Here is a 21,098-nt window from a genome sequence, read left to right as displayed (position 1 = left end):
CAAAGAACCAATCCTACAAACCCTAACATTGGCTTTTCCCAGTGACTGTGCAATCACTGGTGTGGTGGGAAACTACAAGGGAGAGGTCAAGTAAGAATCAGAAACAAGGTCTTACCTCAAGTGGCAGAGCAGGCTGTGTCTGCAAGTCTGGAGGAGTAAGGGGATGAGGCAGGGCAGTCACTGCTTCTCTCCCGGAAGGTCTGGGTGGGCTCTGTCCCAGGCTCTGCTGTGAGTGGCCCTGTACAGAGCAGCTCTGCATGGCTGCCTGTGGGATCACACAACTCATCCAGGGCACCCAGCATGCTGAGCTGCCTGGCCTGCTTCCTCTAGCTCATCAGGTCTGTTTTGACCAAGTGTTCAGTCTCAGCCCCTGCACGCTGCTGCTTTCCTAGAGTGCAGTCTTCCCCTCCCCTCTCTGGAGAACCAAAGTACCATATTGTTATTATTCTAATTCCAAAGGCCCTCAGATAGATGCGTCTTTGCTCGAGTAATAGTCAACATCTGGAATACTGTTATTATCCCCTTCTGAGAATTGTTAACACAATATCAGGAGTAAAATAGTAGTCAAAATTAAGATGTCATCTTTTCAGTGTTATTTTTTCAGGTAATTTAAATTCCTAAAGCAAAGCAATCAAGGGCAGTGTTTCCCCCCTCTCTTTTTTTCTTTATTGCTCCTTTAAGGAGCCTTTTTAGACATTTTTAAATTATCTCCCTGTGACATTTTAATGCCACAGATATGCTGTATATTTGTTTATGTACTGTATATATATATATATCTGTGCCTAAGTATGTTTTAGGTATATAAGTAAAATTAGTTCTGGGTTTGTTTTTTTGTGTGTTTTTTTTTTTGCCCCAGAACCAATATTTTAGGCCCTTGCGGGTGCTATCTTCTCTATGGAGAACACATGTCTGAGAGGTGAAAGTGTTCCTCCCAGATCCAGTTTGCCCAGGACCTGACTCAGGTTGTAGACAGCCTGTCTTAGACCAGGGTGGAAGTAGAATTGCCAGATTTAGCAAACAAAATATATTGAATGCCAAGTAAAATTTGAATTTCAGATGAAAAACATAATATTTTTAGTAAAAGTATGTCTTATGTGATATTTGCACATATTATATTCTGTCTGGTAAAACTACTGGTGTTCTGGGGATAGAAACAGCACTTTTTATTAAAGTACAATTTTTCGGGGCACCTGGGTGGCTCAGTGTGTTAAAGCCTCTGCCTTCAGCTCAGGTCATGATCCCAGGGTCTTGGGATTGAGCCCCACATCGGGCTCTCTGCTCAGCAGGGAGCCTGCTTCCTCCTCTCTTTCTCTGCCTGCCTCTCTGCCTACTTGTAATCTCTGTCAAATAAATAAATAAAATCTTTAAAAAAAATAAAGTACAATTTTTCACAAACTGGAAGAGAATGTACCTTTGTTTATATCCACCTCCTGGGCCAATGGACACCACTGGATCACTCCTAATAAAGCTTTGTTTAGGGACACCTGGGTGACTCATGCAGTTAAGCGTTTGCCTTCTGCTCAGGTCATGATCCCAGGGTTTTGGGATTGAGTCCCGTCTCAGGCTCCTTGCTCAGCGGGGAGCCTGTCACTCCCCATGCTTGTGCTCTCTCTCTTTCTCTCTCTGACAAGTAAATAAAATCTCAAATAATTCTTTGTTTATATGAGCGTCTCATTTCAACAAATGTCATTAGTAACAGTCAGAAATATGATGTGGTTCCTTTTAAAATAAGCTTTACTTTAAATTTTATGTGAAACGTGTATACTACGTACATGTGATGACATAGACCCGGGATGAATCTAGTGGTGTGGAGGGCTCCACACGTGTTTCTTACTGGAGGTTGTGGGAGTAAGTCACAGGGGAAGAAGGCTCTTGTGACATTCCTGCTTAAAGCACTGCAACAAAATGCAATTCTAAATGCAGCCAGCTAGAGCACTGGTCCTGAGACCCAGGCATCATATACTTTCATCACGCACAAACCAAAGTGCGTTATGCCTTTCCACACATAATTGGCGACCCATGGAAATGGTCGACTTGGGAAAGTGTGTGTCAGCTTGTCGTGGATGCCACAGTCGGGTGAGGCTCTGAGTCAGCACTTCTGAAGTTTGCTAATTAACCAGTAAGTCTACTCAGCTGTGTCTACAGGAAACAGAAAGGGGTGTGTGTTTAGAGAACTCTTACTAGTGGACTTAGCTTTTCCTTTGTAATTGTGGTAAAAAAAAAAAGAACTCACATGACCTAAAATTTACCATCTCAATATAGTAATGTTAAGTGGATTCACATAGCTGGTCAACAGATCTCCAGAACTTACCTTGCAAAGCAAACTCTTTACCCACCAGACAGTTCCTCTTGTCTCCCCACGCCTCCACCCCTGGCACCACTGTTCTGATTTCCGTGTCTGTGAGTATAACTACTTTCAGGCCTCCAAAACATGGCTGTTTTCCTGGAAAGCTAGCCAGAAGCTGGGGGAGAGGAGCTTCCAGACTGGAGCCTCTGGGGTGGTGCTGGCCTCTCTTGTGGGCTGCACGTGCAAAGTCGTTTCAACACCATGCAAAGCTGCCTGAGGTTTGTGGAGCGGTCCACCAACCGCTGGATTCTGCTGTTTGTACTTACCTGTGTTTCTGCTTCTACCCCAACCTAGATGACGCCAGAGGAAGGCATCAAAAGAAAATCCGAAGCAAGACTCAGAATTACCTCAACCTGTATGCTGTGGAAGGCCTGCGCACCTTGTGCATCGCCAAGAGGGTGAGTGGGTGCCACCGCCACAGGAGCACGGGTGCTGACCGCCACCCTCAAGGTGCTCGGCGCCTTTACGGCACTCACCAGTGTGTCTCATGTAGGTTCTGAGCGAAGAAGAGTATGCCTGTTGGTTGCAAAGCCACTTAGAAGCAGAATCTTCCCTGGACAACCGCGAAGAGCTGCTTTTCCAGTCTGCCATTCGCCTAGAAACGAATTTGCATCTGTTGGGTAATTATGCACATGGGCAAGAGTTGCACCAAGCAGTGTGGAATTTGCAGAGACCGTCCTGAATGGGGTCCTGACATGGCTATAGTCACTGGCAGCTCTGCACCTGCCGGGCATGGTTCAGGAGCTGCCTGGTCTGATGCTAGCACGGCCTCCAGGCCCAGCCACCCCTGACAGAACATTCACACCACAGCCTGTCTCTGTGATATTCCGTGTGTCCCACCAGGCACCCAGTGACACCTGACTTGCCTCCCCTTAAACGCTGCTTTTCCACCAAAAATAGAGATGAGGGCTCACTCCACCTCCTACCCCTGACACAAAAAGAAACTGTTGGACTCCAGAAATGGCTGCACTTTACATCTTATGAATGTTTCATAGATTCAATTTGGATGAAAAGAAAACGAGCTCATTTTTGCTAAAATGTGCCCATTTGCTACTGTGGTCATATTAGTATATATAAGAATACTTATTTTAATATTTAAAATATTTAATACTAAGTTTGTATTAAATTAGCTGAGTCTTTATATATGTGCTCTCTGTGACCACAGCAGGAATGGATTGTGATCAGCACACAGCCCATCCCGTGGTTCCAGTAGTCAGATGGTATATCTGGGGCATGGAGAACCTGGAGTTCATCCCTCTTCATTTAATACAGAAAGGCTATAATTCATTTGGTCTTGCTCCCTGGATGAAGGAGTTGGGCTACCTATATATCTGTATATGCATATCTAATATAATGATTAATATGTTCCATAGCATAACAGACACACTTCATATAATATTCTTTTTTGCCTGTGCTGTGTTATAGGCAGGCATGCACTGCTCAAAAAAGCCCCAAGATCTAGATGCGCAGAGATTTCATGAGCAGTATTCCTGGGGGGGGGGGTGATTAGATGAAACACTTGGAAGACAGCTCTGCTTTTTCTAGCCTGCCAGGTTTTGATTTACTGCACTAGGACTATTCATATCTAGAACATACTTCTCCAGAAGACTCTGTTGATCATACCTGTGGGATAGGCAGGAGTTCCTGCTGGTCTTCCTGGCCCATAGACAGGTTGTACCTGTCTTACTTCTCTGTCCCTTCACTGCAGGGCACTCTCCCTGGAAAGCTCTGACTCTCGAATGGAGTAAAATTTGCTTCCCCAGTCCTTTCTTCCGGTGGGCACTGGTCCTACTCTGTGGAGCAAGGCAGATGGAATCTCTCCCCTTTTCCACAGGGTGAGACCTTAACTGTTGGAGGACTTGGCTGTGAGTCCCCATGCTGTCCACCTATATTTTTAGGCACCCCTACTTTTCCTTCTTTCAGAGTCTACAAGCCTTGCCTTTGTTGTCCAGTTCTGGCTCTATCCCCTAGTGACCATAAGACCCTGAGCAAGTGACACTGTCTTTTTGGCATCCCAGTCTCCTTGGCTGCCGGGTAATAATCCTGTGGGGAAGAACAAAGGAGATGCCAAGTGAAGCACTAATGAGGTCTAAGCACAGGGTCTAGTATTCAGCAGCACATGGTGATGAGCCTGAGGTTACTGCCTTCACATATGGGGAATTGCTTTCTAGCTTGGATTTTGATATTTGCTTGGGCAACTATGTAAGCATCTAAAAGTAAGGTTTTTTACTTATCCCTATTCCAGTTTTTTTTTCTGTTGGGGCTGGGATAGTAGAATTTTTCAGCCTCTTGATTCAGCCACATTCTGCTGTCATCCTGAGTGGGTGCTTATCTCCAGGGGTGTGTCAGATGGCTCTGAGGTGAGTCAGTGAAGGAACTACTGGAGTGCCCATAGTGGGTACCATCAGTGTGCTGGAGTCTGGTCATGCCTGCTGGGGAGAGCGTCTCCATACATTTTCAGTAATTTTGCAGTCACCTTTTGTTGTTTCACATAATTTTCAGGAATTTTTGCATAGCTTTTTGATGCTGTTGGTAGTTTGACATCGGCCAAGGTGGGTGTATTTGTACTACAGAAATGGGAAAATGCGACAAATCAGCTTCCCTCCTGCTAGCTGGTTGTTAAACACTTAGCATCTCCTGCAGCCTGGGCTATTTACGGTTCAGATGATGAGCCAGCCTGAGCTGGAGAATAGGAGAGCCACCGCCTTAGTGTTCACCACAGCTTTATCCACAGACACTGTACTCCAACTCCTCTGATTCATTTTTAAGAAATGTAAAGTAAGCCATATATATATATGTATATATATATATACACATATATATATATATATATATTTTAAAGATGTTATTTATTTATTTGACAGAGAGGGAAGCAAACTCCCCGCTGAGCAGAGAGCCCGATGCAGGGCTCGATCCCAGGACCCTGAGATCATGACCTGAGCCAAAGGCAGAGGCTTAACCCACTGAGCCACCCAGGCGCCCCAAGCCATTTATATTTTAAATAAGCCCACAGCCAAATACTTTCTAAATATTTTCATTTAGATTCTTACATTAAATAACATCAGAGAACTACAAAAGAAGGGTCACCACTTACACTGTGTGCTTGAAATTTCCTTTTCCATACTGTTCTGGCCAAGAACCTTAATTCAAAGGACAACATTCTGTTCCCTTTCCCCAGCGTTCCTGTTTGTTTTTCCAGATGTCATCTGGAACTCCCCTCGCATGAAAGGCCACCTGACATTTGTTCACAGTGAAACATGGTGGCACTAGCTTGAACCCTACTACCTACCCTGTTATAACACTCAAAATGCCAGGTCCTCCCGAGGCTCAGGCTGTAGAGAGGTGGCATTTACTCTAAGTCACATAGATTTTATTGCTAATAAGCTACCTTAAAGAGCTGAAGAAAGACCACTGTGCTTCCAGGTAATTTTTAAAGGACTGTTCCCTGAGATTTATCTTTATCCTCAGCTCAAATACTTTATCCTCAGATACTCTTTATCCCTAGCCATATTTCATGCTGAGATAGACATACTTTACATAATTCTCTTTCTGAGTTCAATAATATTCTGTATTTGATTCAAAGCTGCACATAGAGGTTAGGATCAGCAACCCAGTCAGGGCCCATTAGTTTGGCCAGTTAGCTCCTGAAATGAAGGTGCTTTATTTTCAAGGTGTTAGGTTTTCCCCGAAGGACTGAATTTATCTCTGAGTCCATCCCTGCCTTTTTTTTTTTTTTTTCCCTCAGAGGACATTTATCAAGGAGCCCTGGCTGAGCAGCCAGTATACAAAGGTGGGGAGTTACAAGGCCCCTCTAGGAAGTTGCTGTCTAGTGAAGTGTGGGTAACTGGCTGAATTACACACAAAGCTGTGTTCCACAGTCGAAGTTCTCCTAGAGCAGCCGTACAGGTCAGAGGTTTGGAGCATGAGACATACTGTGTATGGAATACTGTAGCCCTTGCATTGCTAACTAATCTTTCTCACCTTTGCTTCCCACATCTGTATGGTGGGGATAATTGTAGTACTCACATGTTAGGGATGTTGCAGAAACTTTTGCCTGGCATTTAATAATTCATCAGGGTTAGCCATCATTATGATTATTCCATAACCATTGTTGTTATTAAGTATGAACAAGATTTTTTTTAGAGAGAGAGAGAGCACACACAGGGGGAGGGACAGATGGAGAGACAAACTCTAACAAGGCTCCGTGCTGAGCACAGGGGCCCAGTGATACGGGGCTTGATCTCATGACCTTGAGTTCATGACCTGAGCCAAAACCAAGAGTTGGATACTTAACCAACTATGCAACCCAGGTGCCCCTGAATAAGACATTTTGAGTACATGGAGGCAGACGTGATCATCCCTCCCCCTTCACTTGGATATCCAGGAATGTGCCACAACATAAGTGATACTTAGGATCCCTTGGTAGATATCAGCTCTGTTGGATGGTGAAAATAGGGAGCCAGAGACATAGAGCATACCCTTTCTTCCCGTCCTAGAACCAGAGGTCTGGGGGATGGGAGAAGGTCCAAGACCAGACGGCCTTCCAGTGCCTGGGTTATCAAAAATATGCTCACAATGAACATGGAGCATAACATGGTTTTATTCCTAAGCAGACTTTGAGCCCTACACCCCTGCTTCGTCCTCTTCTTGAGGATTCCGTGATTCAGAGCTGAGGGCAGCTTGGGTGCAATATCTTGTCCTCCTTTTCTGGGCCCTTAGACTTCTGTTCCCACTTAGGCTTCTGGTGCATTCAAATAGAAGATAGGCCCAGGTCCAACACACTGCACAGGCTGCACGAGATGTAAGAGAGAAGACTGCCACTTACCCTTGAGGGGGCTTCTGGAGAGCTGGTCCAACAGGCGTGTGATTTGTGAAAGTGCATTATAGGATATACTTAAGAAAAGCATGTTTTTGTACACGTATTATACTCATGAACATGTACAAGACTCCACCCTCCCTACACCTGCCAACTCATCTGTTCTAGGAGGAGAAAGGAAAGTGGTGTCTGTTTTAGTCATTCAGGCTGTCATAGCAAAGTACCACAGACTGGACAGCTTAAACAGCAGACATTGATTTCTCACAGTTATGGAGGCTGGAAGTTCCATATCAAAGTGGCAGCCAGTTCGGTTCATTAAAGGACTCTCTTCCTGGCTTGCAGATGGCTATCTTCCTTCTGTATCCTTGAATGGTGGAGGGAGATCATCTCTCTTATGTCCCTTATTTTAAGGGCATTAACCACATTCATGAGTATTCTACCTTCCCACCTGAGGCCATCACAGTGAGGGTTAGGGCTTCAATCTATGAATTATGAGGGTAAGGGGACACATTCAGCCTGTATCAGCCTCTCAGCACAGGGAACAGTGTGACATAAAAGAGAAGGGCAGGGCCAGTGAGGTGTCCTTGGTCAGTGCTATACTTCCAGAGGGAAGATAGAGACCATCTCATTAAGTTGGCAATAGGAAAAAAACTGAGGGTGACCTGGAGAGCACCTTTCTGCACTGGATAGAAAATGTGTCCCAATGTACAGAAGACTGTGTAGGGAGACCCACTGCTTATTAATTATGTTTGTGGAAAAGGTACATTCTGGGTAATGTTGCTTTTGAGAAATAATGGGCTTGTGTGGTCTGCTTAGGCAGCTCACAGTAAACACTGCTGAGAGCATAGCTTGTGGATGTCATGGATAATTTTTAAAGCTTTTTCATCTTTCAGAATATGGTCATTCCTACCATCTTCCCACAAGCTTTGTTTCCAAGTTATCTGTTATGTTAAAAATTAGCCGCCTGTTAGGAAGCATTGGAAGTGCTTTTTCGTAAGTACAGAGAATTACGTTCGGTGCCTCACAGCTATTCTGACTCATTCTCGACTGTGTGCGTGTCAATCGAGGGAGACACTGAAAGTGTTCACAAGGGTCTGGAAATGAGTCATCATCCACATGAGAAAGGCACCAAGCAGGTCCCAATCTATGGGGTCATGCTAGCATTGCTGCTATGTTGGCAGTGGCATCCGTGCCCCATCAGGGTCTGAGGGCATGTGCGGAGGGGGCTCACCTATACTTGCACGTTTGACCAGGTGCCACTGGGATTGAAGATCGCCTGCAAGATGGAGTCCCAGAAACCATTGCTAAATTGCGTCAAGCAGGCCTGCAGATTTGGGTTCTCACTGGTGACAAACAAGAAACAGCCATTAACATTGCCTATGCCTGCAAACTGCTGGACCATGACGAGGAAGTCATCACCCTGAATGCTGAGTCCCAGGTATGTAGGTTTCCAGGAAGCCGTGCTCTGCCTGGGGTAGGTTCATACCCACCCAGCCTCATGGCAACAGGGAATGCCTTCCGTTTCTTTGCCCTCTACCTCTGTGTTTACATCTGTGTTGGGTTCCTTCCATGTTTCTTACCATTGCCTAGAAGGATGTGGGATTTGATGGGATTTCTTAATTTCTAAGGGATGCATCTCTGGACTTTATTAATGCAAAGTTAAATCTGATTTTCCCTGACATATTCATGTCAACAATATTGGAGAATTGTTTCATGAGTCACACAAGTCAGCATACCAGTCCGTTCAGCACTGATATACTCAGGATGGGATGGGTCGCCTTGCGGAGGCTTCACTGGGCACCTAGACTTTTCACCCAATCACATTTATCTATTTAAATCTCCAAGTATGTAGGGAGTATCTACTTCTCATAAACCTGGCCTGGGCTCCGATTCCTTGAGTGACCTCCCACTTGAAACGTCTTTTTGAACTGTATGATGAGGTCTGATTCTTTTTTTCTTTTTCTTTTACAGATTATCATTTAGCTGTTACATTTAAGATGTGTCTAGCCACAAAGATTAGTACTATGTATTCTTTGAAAAGCTTTGTAGTTTATTGCTGTACCTTTAGACATATTCCATTTTATGTGGAATTTTGTCTAAGGTTCAGGTCAAACTTCATTCTTCTGCATATAGCTCACTCATCCAGCACCATTTGTTGAAAAGCCTTTTTTTTTTCCCACTAAATCATCTTTACACCCTTGTTGAAAATCAGTTGGTCATGTTTTTTAAGGTCTATTTCTGGACATTCTTTTCTGTTGCACTGACCTGCATGTCTGTCTCTTCACCAGTGTTGTGCTGCCCTGTGGAGTTTAGAAGTCTTAATATTGGTAGTTCTTTCTTTCTTTCTTTCTTTCTTTCTTTCTTTCTTTCTTTTTCTTTTTTTTTTTCCTGATTATTCTTTCTGTTTTCAGTTCCTCCATTCCCTTTCCTGCCTTCCTTTGGGTTCCTTAAAACATTTTTTAGTATTCCATTTTAATATATCTCATTTCTTTGATAACACCTTACTTGGGTTTTTAGCTTCTTCTTTTTTTTTTCCTAGAAAATACAATATGCATTCTTAAGTCGTCAGTACAATCAGTATTTTGCTACTTCAAGTAGAATGAAGTCTTGTCACACCGTGTGTCCCTTTACCTCTTTACTTTGTAGGCGTCTTCTATATGAAAGCTACAGAGATGGAAATCCTTGTCAGATAATTTTTGCTTTCAATCAAAAAGCATACTTTAAAAATGTCAAAAGGGAAAGAATAGCCCATTTTATTTATGTGAATATTGAGAATTTCTGTCACACTTCTTTCATCCCCAGTGTTAAAAGCATCCTTGTGGCATTTTTTTTCTCTTGTCTGAAAAACTTCCTTCAGCAATTCCTTTAAAGTAGGTCTACTGCCAACAGATTCTCTTACTTTCCTTTGTTCAGAGAATGTGTTTATTTCACCATGGTTTCTAGGTGAAATCAACAGTCATCCAAATCATTGTTACCCTATAGCTAATGCAACATTTTTATCTGGATGTTTCGATTGATTGATTGGTTGATTGATTGATTTTGCCCTTAAGCAGTTCGTTTATGGTGTGTTTGGGCACAGAGTTTTTCAGATTGATACTCTGGGATTTGCTGAGCTACTTGAATCCAGGGGGTTATGTCTTTCACTAAATTTGGCAGGTTTTTAGCCATTTTTTATTTCTTCAGACATTTTTTTCTACACTGCAATTTCTCCTCTTCTTCTGGAAGACTGATGACATGAATGTCAGGTCTTCTGGTTTGTCTCAAGGCTCCCTGAGGCTGTCTTCATTTTTTTGATTTTTCTTTTTCTCTTGGTAAAATTGGTTAATTTCTATTGATCTTTGAGTTCACTAACTTTTTCTTCTGTTATCTCCTTTCTGCTGTTGGGCTATTTAGTGATGTTTTAAAAAATAAACTTTATATACACAATGGTTTTAAATTTATAGAAAAATTGGAAAGATAGTATTGAAAGTTCCAAAGTAATACACACCAAAATTTTCCTGTTATTAACATCTTTAACAGTAATCAGTGAACCAATATTGACATGCTGTTACTTACTAAAATCTATACTTGGGGAGTGCCTGGGTGGCTCAGTGGGTTAAGGCTTCTGCCTTTGGCTTGGGTCATGATCCCAAGGTCCTGGGATTGAGCCCCACATCAGGCTGCCTGCTCAGCAGGGAGCCTGCTTCCTCCTCTCTCTCTGCCTGCCTCTCTGCCTACTTGTGATCTCTGTGTATCAAGTAAATAAATGAAATCTTTGAAAAAATAAAATCTATACTTAGGGTGCCTGGGTGGTCCAAGATTAAGCATCCAACTCTTGATTTTGGCTCAGGTCATGATCTCAGGGATGTGGGATCAAGCCCCACATTGGGCTCTGTGCTGGGCAGGAGCCTGCTTGAGATTAATAATAATAATAATAATAATAATACTTCCTCCACCTCTAAATAATAATAATAATAATAAATAAAATAAAATCTATGCTATATTCACATTGTCTTAATTTTTACCTAAGGTCCTTTTTGTGTTCGAGGATCTCATACAGAATATCACATTATATTTAACTGTCATGTTTCCTTGGGCTCTTACTGGCTGTAACGGTTTCTTAAATTTTCACTTTTTGATGACTTGAGAGTACTAATCAGTTATTTTAAAGAATACCCTTATATGGGGATTGGTCGGGTGTTTTTCTAAAAGTGCCTAAAGCGCCATTTTCATCATTGTATCACATCATATTAAAAAGTACATTCTATCAACATGATGTACCACTGTTGGTTTTATTTTGTCAGCTTTCTCCACTGTGAGCCGATTATTTTTTCTCCTTTCCATATTGTACTCTTTGGAAGGAAGGGACTATGCACAGTTCACACTCAAGAGTGTGGAGTTCTATTTCCCCTCATTGAGGAGGGAATATCTACATAAATTACTTAGAAACCAATGAGCTGCTTATTTTGGTTTAGACTTTTTTGGGTTTTGTTTTGTTTTGTTTTGTTTGGGGGGGTTCTAAAATTTCTATTGGTTCTTCTTTATATCTTGTCTTTTCTGTGAGACTTTCTTTCTCTTCATCTAGAATGTCCACTCTTATTAGATAGAGCATTTTTATAATAGATGTTTCAGAGTCTTTCTCAAATAATTCTGGTATCTGTGACATCTTCACTTTGGCTTTTGTTGACTGTCTTTTTTCACATGCATTGAGAATTTTCTGCTTCTTTGCATGCTGATGAATTTGGGGTTGTATTGTAAGCATTTTGAATAATAATGGTTATTTTAAAATTCTGTGAAGAGGGGGGGACAAGATGGCGGGGTACTAGGAAGAGGCGTCTTTTCAGCTGGTACCCCAAAGTGAGCTGATTACCTACCAAAGAACTCCGATCACCCATGAAATCAGCCTGAGATCAGAATTATACACGTCTGGATCTCTACAGGGGCAGAAGATGCCAGTGAGCAGGTAAAGCGGAATGGGAACAGCGGACTGATATTGGAAGATAAACAAAAGGGGGAGGGAGCCACCAGAGGCGACCGGTGCAAAAGTAATACCCTGATAAGAGCGAGAGTGCCCTGCGTCTGGGGACCAGCATTAACTTGGAGACTGGTTGAAAGCACTCCAAAAGAGCAAAGGATCGTGGGGGCAAATTGTGGGAATCGGGGTGGCTAGGGACAGGGGCTTAAGTCCCTGGTACCAGACGGCCTCCCCGGCGCGGTGGCAGAGAGAGTGCGGCGGAGAAACCGGCTCCTGGTCCCTAAGCCGCCAGCGCGCCCCAGAGCGCGGGGGTTCCGGCCCCTGTGAGGGGATGGGAGCTGCGCCGGTCTGCAGAATGTGCACTAGCCCTACCACAAAGCTTGAGATGCGCGCGCACGTCCCTCCAGCTCTCCTGGGTTTCTAAGGCCTGGGGGCGCTTCTTGACCCGCGCCATTGTTTCAAAGTCTAAGCCGCGCGCGCAAAACTCTTCCCGGGACAGAGGCTCACAAAAGCCCAGCCTGCGGCTTACGGACCAGCGCCCTGTTCTCAGTGCCCCAGACGCGCGCCCGACCCACAGCCGCCTCTGAAAAGAGGTGCGCGCAAGCCGGGCACTCCCAGCCCGGGCCGGCAGCAAAATCTCAGTGTGCGATCGCTGCTTGGAACTCTCTGGCGGTCAGGAGCTCCCAGACAGCCGCCACTGCCTTGGCTTTGGGGACGAGCAAAAGATCCTGTGCCCCCAGGATCTTTAACTTGGAACCTGCACTGCCAGCGTCCAAGGGGGAATTTATTCAGCTTCTGCACCCAGACTGAGGCTTCTCTCTGAGACGGAGATCAGGAAGTGTTCCAGGGTGCACCTTGACTGCACCAGAGTAGATACATCCAGCTACATCTGTTCAGTCTTCTCCCACCAAAATGACTAGGAGGAGGAATGCCCAACAGAAGAAAAATACAGAGGATGGACCTTCTGCAATAGAGCTTACGGCTATCAACATAGACAATATGTCGGAAAGAGAATTCAGGCTAACAATTATCCAGGCAATAGCTAGGTTGGAGAAAGCCATGGATGACCAAACAGAATTGATTAGGGCCGAACTGAAAGCGACCAGACAGGATGTTCACAATGTTAGGGCGGAGCTCAAAGCTACCAGGGAGGAGGTCCACAATGCTCTCAATGAGTTCCAATCCAATCTAAACTCTCTCAAAGCTAGGGTAACTGAGACAGAAGATAGAATGAGTGATCTGGAAGACAAACAGATAGAAAGGATCAGGAGGAAGCCTGGAACAAACAGCTTAGATCCCACGAAAGCAGAATTAGGGAAATAAATGATGCCATGAAGCGTTCCAACGTCAGAATTATTGGAATTCCTGAAGGGGGGGGAGAAAGAAAGAAGTCCAGAAGATATCGTGGAACAAGTCCTTTATGAAGATTTTCCGAATCTCGCGAATGAAACCAGCGTTCATGTACTAGAGGCTGAACGGTCTCCACCCAAGATTATACACTCCAAAAAAACATCACGACACCTGATAGTCAAATTGAGAAATTATAATTGTAGGTATAATCTCTTGAAAGCCGCCAGGGCAAAGAGGCTCCTTACTTACAGAGGGAAGCCCATCTGAATAACGTCAGACCTGTCCACAGAGACCTGGCAAGCCAGAATAGGCTGGCAAGATATATTCAGGGCACTAAATGAGAAGAACATGCAGCCAAGAATACTTTATCCAGCATGACTGACATTCAAAATGGATGGAGAGATAAAGAGTTTCCAAGACCTGCAAGGCTTAAAAGACTATGCAACCACCAAGCCGACACTGCAGGAAATATTAAGGGGGGTTCTATAAAAGAGGAAAAATCCCAAGAGTAGCATTGAACAGAAATATAGAGACATTCTACAGAAAGAAAGACTTCAAAGGTAACTCGATGTCAATAAAAACGTATCTATCAATAATCACTCTCAATGTGAATGGCCTAAATGCACCCATAAAACGGCACAGGGTTGCAGATTGGATAAAACGACAGGACCCATCCATATGCTGTATACAAGAGACCCATTTTGAACCTAAAGATACACGCAGACTGAAAGTGAAGGGGTGGAGAAGCATCTTTCATGCCAATGGGACTCAAAAGAAGGCTGGGGTAGCGATTCTCATATCAGATAAATTAGACTTCAAACTAAAGACTGTAGTCAGAGATACAGAAGGACACTACATAATCCTTAAAGGGACTATCCACCAAGATGATCTAACAATTGTAAATATCTATGCTCCCAATATGGAGCAGCCAATTACTTAAGAAAACTGTTAATCAAAATAAAGAGTCATATTGATATGAATACACTAATCGTAGGAGATCTTAACATGCCTCTTTCAGAACTAGACAGATCATCGAAGCAGAAAATCAATAAAGAAACAAGAGCATTGAATGACACATTGGACCAGATGGACCTCATAGATATATACAGAACATTCCACCCTAAAACAGCAGAATACTCATTCTTCTCAAGTGCACACGGAACCTTCTCCAGAATAGACCCCATACTGGGTCACAAATCAGGACTCAGCCGATACCAAAAGACTGAGATTATTCCCTGCATATTCTCAGATCACAATGCTTTGAAACTGGAGCTCAATCACAAGGAAAAGTTCAGAAGGAACTCAAACACCTGGAAGCTAAAGACCACCTTGCTTAAGAATGCTTGGATCAACCAGGAGATCAAAGAAGAACTGAAACAATTCATGGAAACCAATGAGAATGAAGACACTTCGGTCCAAAACATATGGGATACAGCAAAGGCGGTCCTAAGGGGAAAATATATAGCCATCCAAGCCTTGCTCAAAAAAATTGAAAAATCCAGAACACACCAGCTGTCTCTACACCTTAAAGAACTGGAGGATCAACAACAAATCAAACCAACTCCACACATAAAAAGGGAAATCATCAAGATTAGAGCTGAGATCAATGAGGGAGAAACCAGAGATACAGTAGAACGTATCAATGAAACTAGAAGCTGGTTTTTTGAAAGAATCAATAAGATCGATAAGCCACTGGCTACACTAATCCGAAAGAAAAGAGAGAAATCCCAAATTCATAAAATTATGAATGAAAAGGGAGAGATCACAACTAACGCCAAGGAAGTAGAAACAATCATCAGAAGTTATTACGAACAGTTATATGCCAATAAGCTTAGCAACCTAGATGAAATGGATGCATTCCTGGAAAAATATAAACTACCAACATTGAACCAGGAAGAAATCGACAACCTGAATAGACTGATATCTAATAACGAAATTGAAGCAGTGATCAAAAATCTCCCAAAAAACAAGACCCCAGTACCTGACGGATTCCCTGGGGAATTCTACCAAACCTTCAAAGAAGAAATAACACCTATTCTCCTGAAGCTGTTTAAAAAATTGAAGCAGAAGGAAAACTTCCAGACTCTTTCTATGAAGCCAGCATTACCCTGATCCCCAAACCAGGCAAGGACCCTACCAAAAAGGAGAATTTCAGACCAATATCACTGATGAATATGGATGCTAAGATTCTCAACAAGATCCTAGCCAACAGGATCCAACAACACATTAAAGAGATTATCCACCATGATCAGGTGGGATTCATCCCTGGGCTACAAGGATGGTTCAACATTCACAAATCAATCAATGTGATACAACAAATTAATATGAGAAGAGAGAAGAACCACAGGGTCTTCTCAATTGATGCAGAAAAAGCATTTGACAAAATCCAACATCCGTTCCTGATTAAAACGCTTCAAAGTATAGGGATAGAGGGAACATTCCTGAACCTCATCAAATCTATCTATGAAAGACCCAAGCAAATATCATCCTCAATGGGAAAAAGCTTGCAGCCTTCCCATTGAGATCAGGAACAAGACAAGGATGCCCACTTTCACCACTCTTGTTCAACATAGTATTAGAAGTCCTAGCAACAGCAATCAGACAACAGAGAGAAATAAAAGGTATCCAAATTGGTAATGAAGAAGTCAAACTCTCTCTCATCGCAGATGACATGATTCTTTATATGGAAAACCCAAAAGACTCCACCCCCAAACTACTAGAACTCATACAGCAATTCAGCAGCATGGCAGGATACAAAGTCAATGTGCAGAAATCAGTGGCTTTCTTATACACTAACAATGAAAATACAGAAAGGGAAATTAGAGAATCGATTCCATTTACTATAGCACCAAGAACCATAAGATACCTGGGAATAAACCTAACTAACGAGGTAAAGGATCTATACTTGAGGAACTATAGAACACTCATGAAAGAAATTGAAGAAGACACAATAAGATGGAAGACCATTCCATGCTCTTGGATCGGAAGAATAAACATTGTTAAAATGTCTATACTGCCTAGAGCAATCTATACTTTTAATGCCATTCCGATCAAAATTCCACTGGCATTCTTCAAAGAGCTGGAGCAAATAATCCTAAAATTTGTATGGAATCAGAAGAGACCTCGAATCGCTAAGGATATGTTGAAAAACAAAAATAAAGCTAGCGGCATCACGATACCTGATTTCAAGCTTTATTACAAAGCTGTGATCACCAAGACAGCATGGTGCTGGCATAAAAATAGACACATAGACCAGTGGAACAGAGTAGAGAGCCCAGATATGGACCCTCAATTCTATGGTCAATTAATCTTCGACAAAACAGGAAACAATATACAGTGGAAAAAAGACAGTCTCTTCAATAAATGGTGCTGGGAAAACTGGACAGCTATATGTAGAAGAATGAAACTCGACCATTCTCTTACACCGTACACAAAGATCAACTCAAAATGGATGAAAGACCTCAACGTGAGACAGGAGTCCATCAGAATCCTGGAGGAGAGCATAGGCAGTAATCTCTTCGATATCAGCCACAGCAACTTCTTTCAAGATACGTCTCCAAAGGCAAAGGAAACAAAAGCAAAAATAAACTTTTGGGACTTCATCAAAATCAAAAGCTTCTGCACAGCAAAGGAAACAGTCCAAAAAACAAAGAGGCAACCCACGGAATGCGAGAAGATATTTGCAAATGACAGTACAGACAAAAGGTTGATATCCAGGATCTATAATGAACTCCTCAAACTCAACCCACACGAAACAGGCAAACACATCAAAAAATGGGCAGAAGATATGAACAGACACTTCTCCAATCAAGACATACAAATGGCTATCAGACACATGAAAAAATGCTCATCATCATTAGCCCTCAGGGCGATTCAAATTAAAACCACATTGAGATATCACCTTACACCAGTTAGAATGGCCAAAATTAACAAAACAGGAAACAGCATGTGTTGGAGAGGATGTGGAGAAAGGGGAACCCTCTTCCACTTTTGTTGGGAATGCAAGTTGGTGCAGCCTCTTTGGAGAACAGTGTGGAGATTCCTCAAGAAATTAAAAATAGAGCTTCCCTACGACCCTGCAATTGCACTCCTGGGTATTTACCCCAAAGATACAGATGTCGTGAAAAGAAGGGCCATCTGTACCCCAATGTTTATAGCAGCAATGGCCACATTCGCCAAACTATGGAAAGAACCAAGATGCCCTTCAGCGGATGAATGGATAAGGACGATGTGGTCCATATACACTATGGAGTATTATGCCTCCATCAGAAAGGACAAATATCCAACTTTTGTAGCAACATGGACGGGACTGGAAGAGATTATGCTGAGTGAAATCAGTCAAGCAGAGAGAGTCAATTATCATATGGTTTCACTCATTGTGGAGCATAACCAATAGCATGGAGGACAAGGGGCGTTAGAGAGGAGTAGGGAATTTGGGTAAATTGGAAGGGGAGGTGAACCATGAGAGACTATGGACTCTGAAAAACAGTCTGAGGGGTTTGAAGTGGCGGGGGGGTGGGAGGTTGGGGTACCAGGTGGTGGGTATTATAGAGGGCACAGCTTGCATGGAGCACTGGGTGTGGTGAAAAAATAATGAATACTGTTTTTCTGAAAATAAATAAATTGGGGAAAAAAATTCTGTGAAGAATTTAGATATAATCAAGGCAGGTAATTAGCCCTCTTAGATACAGGCTTCAAGCTCTTAACAGCCTCTGGGTGGTTGTTTTGATGTCACTTTTGTGTAGCCTTTACCAAGCTGTTATTCTCTGTCTCACATTTTTGCAAACCCTTAATAAAAGTTGGGAACTTGGTTGGCAGGCTATCCCTAGTTCAGTTCTCAAAAGTCTTTGTTATGCCATTTAGGATTATGTCTATGTGTGCATGGTTTGTGGGTGAGTTCAGGAATTAATAAGCCATGCTGTGGGATCAGCTGGCCAAGCTCTTCCCTCTTCACCATTTTTTTTTTTTAAGTACTTTCTGGTTCTCTGGGACTCCCCTTTCCAGTCCTCTGCCCATAAAGCTGGGTTTGAGTTACCTTGCTCTACTTTGTACTTCTGCCCCAACACCTCCATCCAAGACCAAGTGGTGATAGGACAGAGAGAAAAAGGCAGAAGTTACCTTACCACCACAGCACCATGGCTTCTCTAATAGAGTCTTTGGCAACAGATTGTCCTGCTGTCATGATAGCAAAATTACCTGGGGCTGGGATCCAGAGAATAAAGAAAAAGATAAATAAAAGTGGGATTTCCCCTATCTTCTCTGTGCATTGGGGGTACTCTTTCCCACTCCTCCAGCAGGGGCAGGAATGGGGGTAAGGGTTGGATTTCTCCTGGAGCTCTCTCTGTCCCTGCCTTGGCTCCTACTTCTAGATTTTATGATGCTTGGGTACAGACCAGAGGGAAAATGGAAAACTCACCCACCTGTCCAGTGTACTTAGAACACTAGTCTTCCACTCCAATGCAACAGCTACTGTTTATTTTCAAAGTCCTCAAACAGTTGCCCTATGACTTCTCTATTCGACTGCCATAACTGCTTTCAGTGGGGGAGCCAGGGTAGATGTGCTTACTCCAGTTTACCTTAGCAGGGCTTGGTGCTAGCACAGGGAACACAAGGTGTTTGTAGAATGAGATTTCACATCCTCTTCCAGCCCCACCTCAGTTACTGCCATTCCCAGCCCCACCCTAGAAGCAAATCTCTCCCTCTTCATAGCCTGTAATGCTTTTGCACATCCTAATCTGTGACTTCCTGTGATTATATGTTCAGCTGCTGCCATTTGTTCAGGAACTAATAACTGTGTCTTCTTAGTCTTCCTTTTTCTTCTCTCACTTTTCTAAATACAAAAGACCCTCAATAAGTACTTACTGACACAGCTGGATTTCCAGGGTACGTTGCAGGAAATTGGTTGCTTACCCAGTGGGCTCACTGTCCACAGAGGTCCAAGAACTACTTGCTTTCCCTGCAGTGTGTTTACTCCTGGAAATTGTCACCTCTCTTATTTCCCCTGACCCCTTGGCTTCTTCTATAAGTTTTCCTATTCTTTCTGGAACTCGGGTACAGTTTTGGAACTCAGGTACAGTTTTATTGCCAATAAAAGCCTCAGAAATTATGCTTTTTAAAAACATTATTTCCCTGGCCAACTGGAAAGCTTAGGGAAACCCTGATAATTACACTTCTTTAGAGGATAATCATAATAAAGACTTCTAAAAGGTTTTGTACCTCACAAGCAAGCAAAAATGGCTGAGTACAGCCCTCAGAGAAGTACAGAGGGGTGCGTGTTAGACTCCCTCAGCCTAACCAGCCAGCAGTTTAGCCATAGTACAGTCGGATTTTGCAAACTGAAGACGTTCTCGTCTAACGTCCACAGAGTGTAATGGGCAGTGAAGTGGAGCCTTATCAAAACACTAGACAAGCTCATCCTCTTCGTGTGGACCGTTATCATCTTCAGTGAACTTCCCTTCTGGGCAGAGCCTGCAGCCTGGTGCCCTTGAGATGATCAGACTATCAATGTCGAGGAAGGTAACAGAATGCGTAGTACAGCTGAGTGAACAGAGCTTCCTCTCATGTCCATTTCAGGAGGCCTGTGCGGCCTTGCTAGACCAGTGTCTACACTACGTGCAGTCCAGGATCCCCTGCAGCACCCCTGAGAAGACTGCAGGCAACGTGAGCGTGGGGTTCTCCCCTGTCTGCCCACCTTCCACGTCCACCACCTCTGGCCCCAGCCTGAGCCTCGTGATCGATGGGAGAAGTCTCGCCTATGCCCTTGAGAAAAACCTAGAAGACAAATTTCTCTTTCTCGCTAAGCAGTGCCGTTCAGTCCTTTGCTGTCGCTCGACACCTCTGCAGAAGAGTATGGTGGTGAAACTGGTCAGAAGCAAGCTCAAGGCCATGACCCTCGCCATAGGCAAGTATCCAGACCAGCCAGGCTGGACCCTATGTAAATGAGTAGCCTCTGTCTTATGCAGCTGCTTCCTGTGGATGCATCCTGGAGTTTCCACCCTGTCAGTGCTATACTGTAAGATGGGAAAACACTTCCTTTCTCTTTTCTCTGTTTATAAATTCACACCCAGTGCAAGAAAATAAGCAGCCTGTTTGAAGTATAAATCATGGACTTGAAAACCACAAAGTGTGGTACAACAGTTATAGCTTGTATATATAGCTGTATATAGTTATACAATGGAGGTTTAAGAAGACAAAGCTGACACTGTTTCTTGGGAGACAGGAGACTAGACATTTGCTGTACCAGGCAGCCTCTGCCACAGCAGAGCCCTGCATACTAAGTATTGTTTCAGAACACCTTAAAAAGAAGGCCCTCTGCAGGGGCTTCTGGTCACCATGACCCAACTGGAGTGCAAAACTCCATAATACTGCAAGAACCCAGAGATCTGATGGTGATCCGAATCCCTGTTGCCTCTTAACCTTTGAACTTTACTGATTGTTCCAAGACAAGCATGTAATTAAATGAATCCATGTAAGTAGTTGCTAAACCTTACAGTATTTCCTTAAGAACTGTGCATCTAATGGTGGCTTTTCCTTGCAGACTTTTGGCCTGGAGAGCCTTCTAGGGTCCTCTCCAGTGCTACCCAGTCCTCACCTACCTCCTCCCAGGGCATCATCCCCACCCACTCTGGCTG

At 43.4% G+C, this 21,098-nt stretch overlaps 1 protein-coding gene across 1 annotated transcript in view; it reads left to right on the top strand.

Annotated features, from left to right (window-relative positions):
• The window catches only part of ATP10A (ATPase phospholipid transporting 10A (putative)), a 214,176-nt gene that overhangs the window by 179,939 nt on the left and 13,139 nt on the right, over window positions 1-21,098 (top strand). Inside the window, exons 11-14 of the mRNA XM_044229895.1 lie at window positions 2,642-2,745; window positions 2,841-2,967; window positions 8,417-8,601; window positions 20,041-20,368. Coding sequence (XP_044085830.1) covers window positions 2,642-2,745; window positions 2,841-2,967; window positions 8,417-8,601; window positions 20,041-20,368 — 744 coding nt within the window. The remainder of the gene's footprint in view (window positions 1-2,641; window positions 2,746-2,840; window positions 2,968-8,416; window positions 8,602-20,040; window positions 20,369-21,098) is intronic.

The sequence above is a fragment of the Neovison vison genome, chromosome 13 (assembly GCF_020171115.1).
Source record: "Neovison vison isolate M4711 chromosome 13, ASM_NN_V1, whole genome shotgun sequence".
Taxonomy (NCBI): Eukaryota; Metazoa; Chordata; class Mammalia; order Carnivora; family Mustelidae; genus Neogale; species Neogale vison.
Note: the sequence above shows the minus strand (reverse complement) of the source record. Positions and strands in the feature narration are given on the sequence as shown.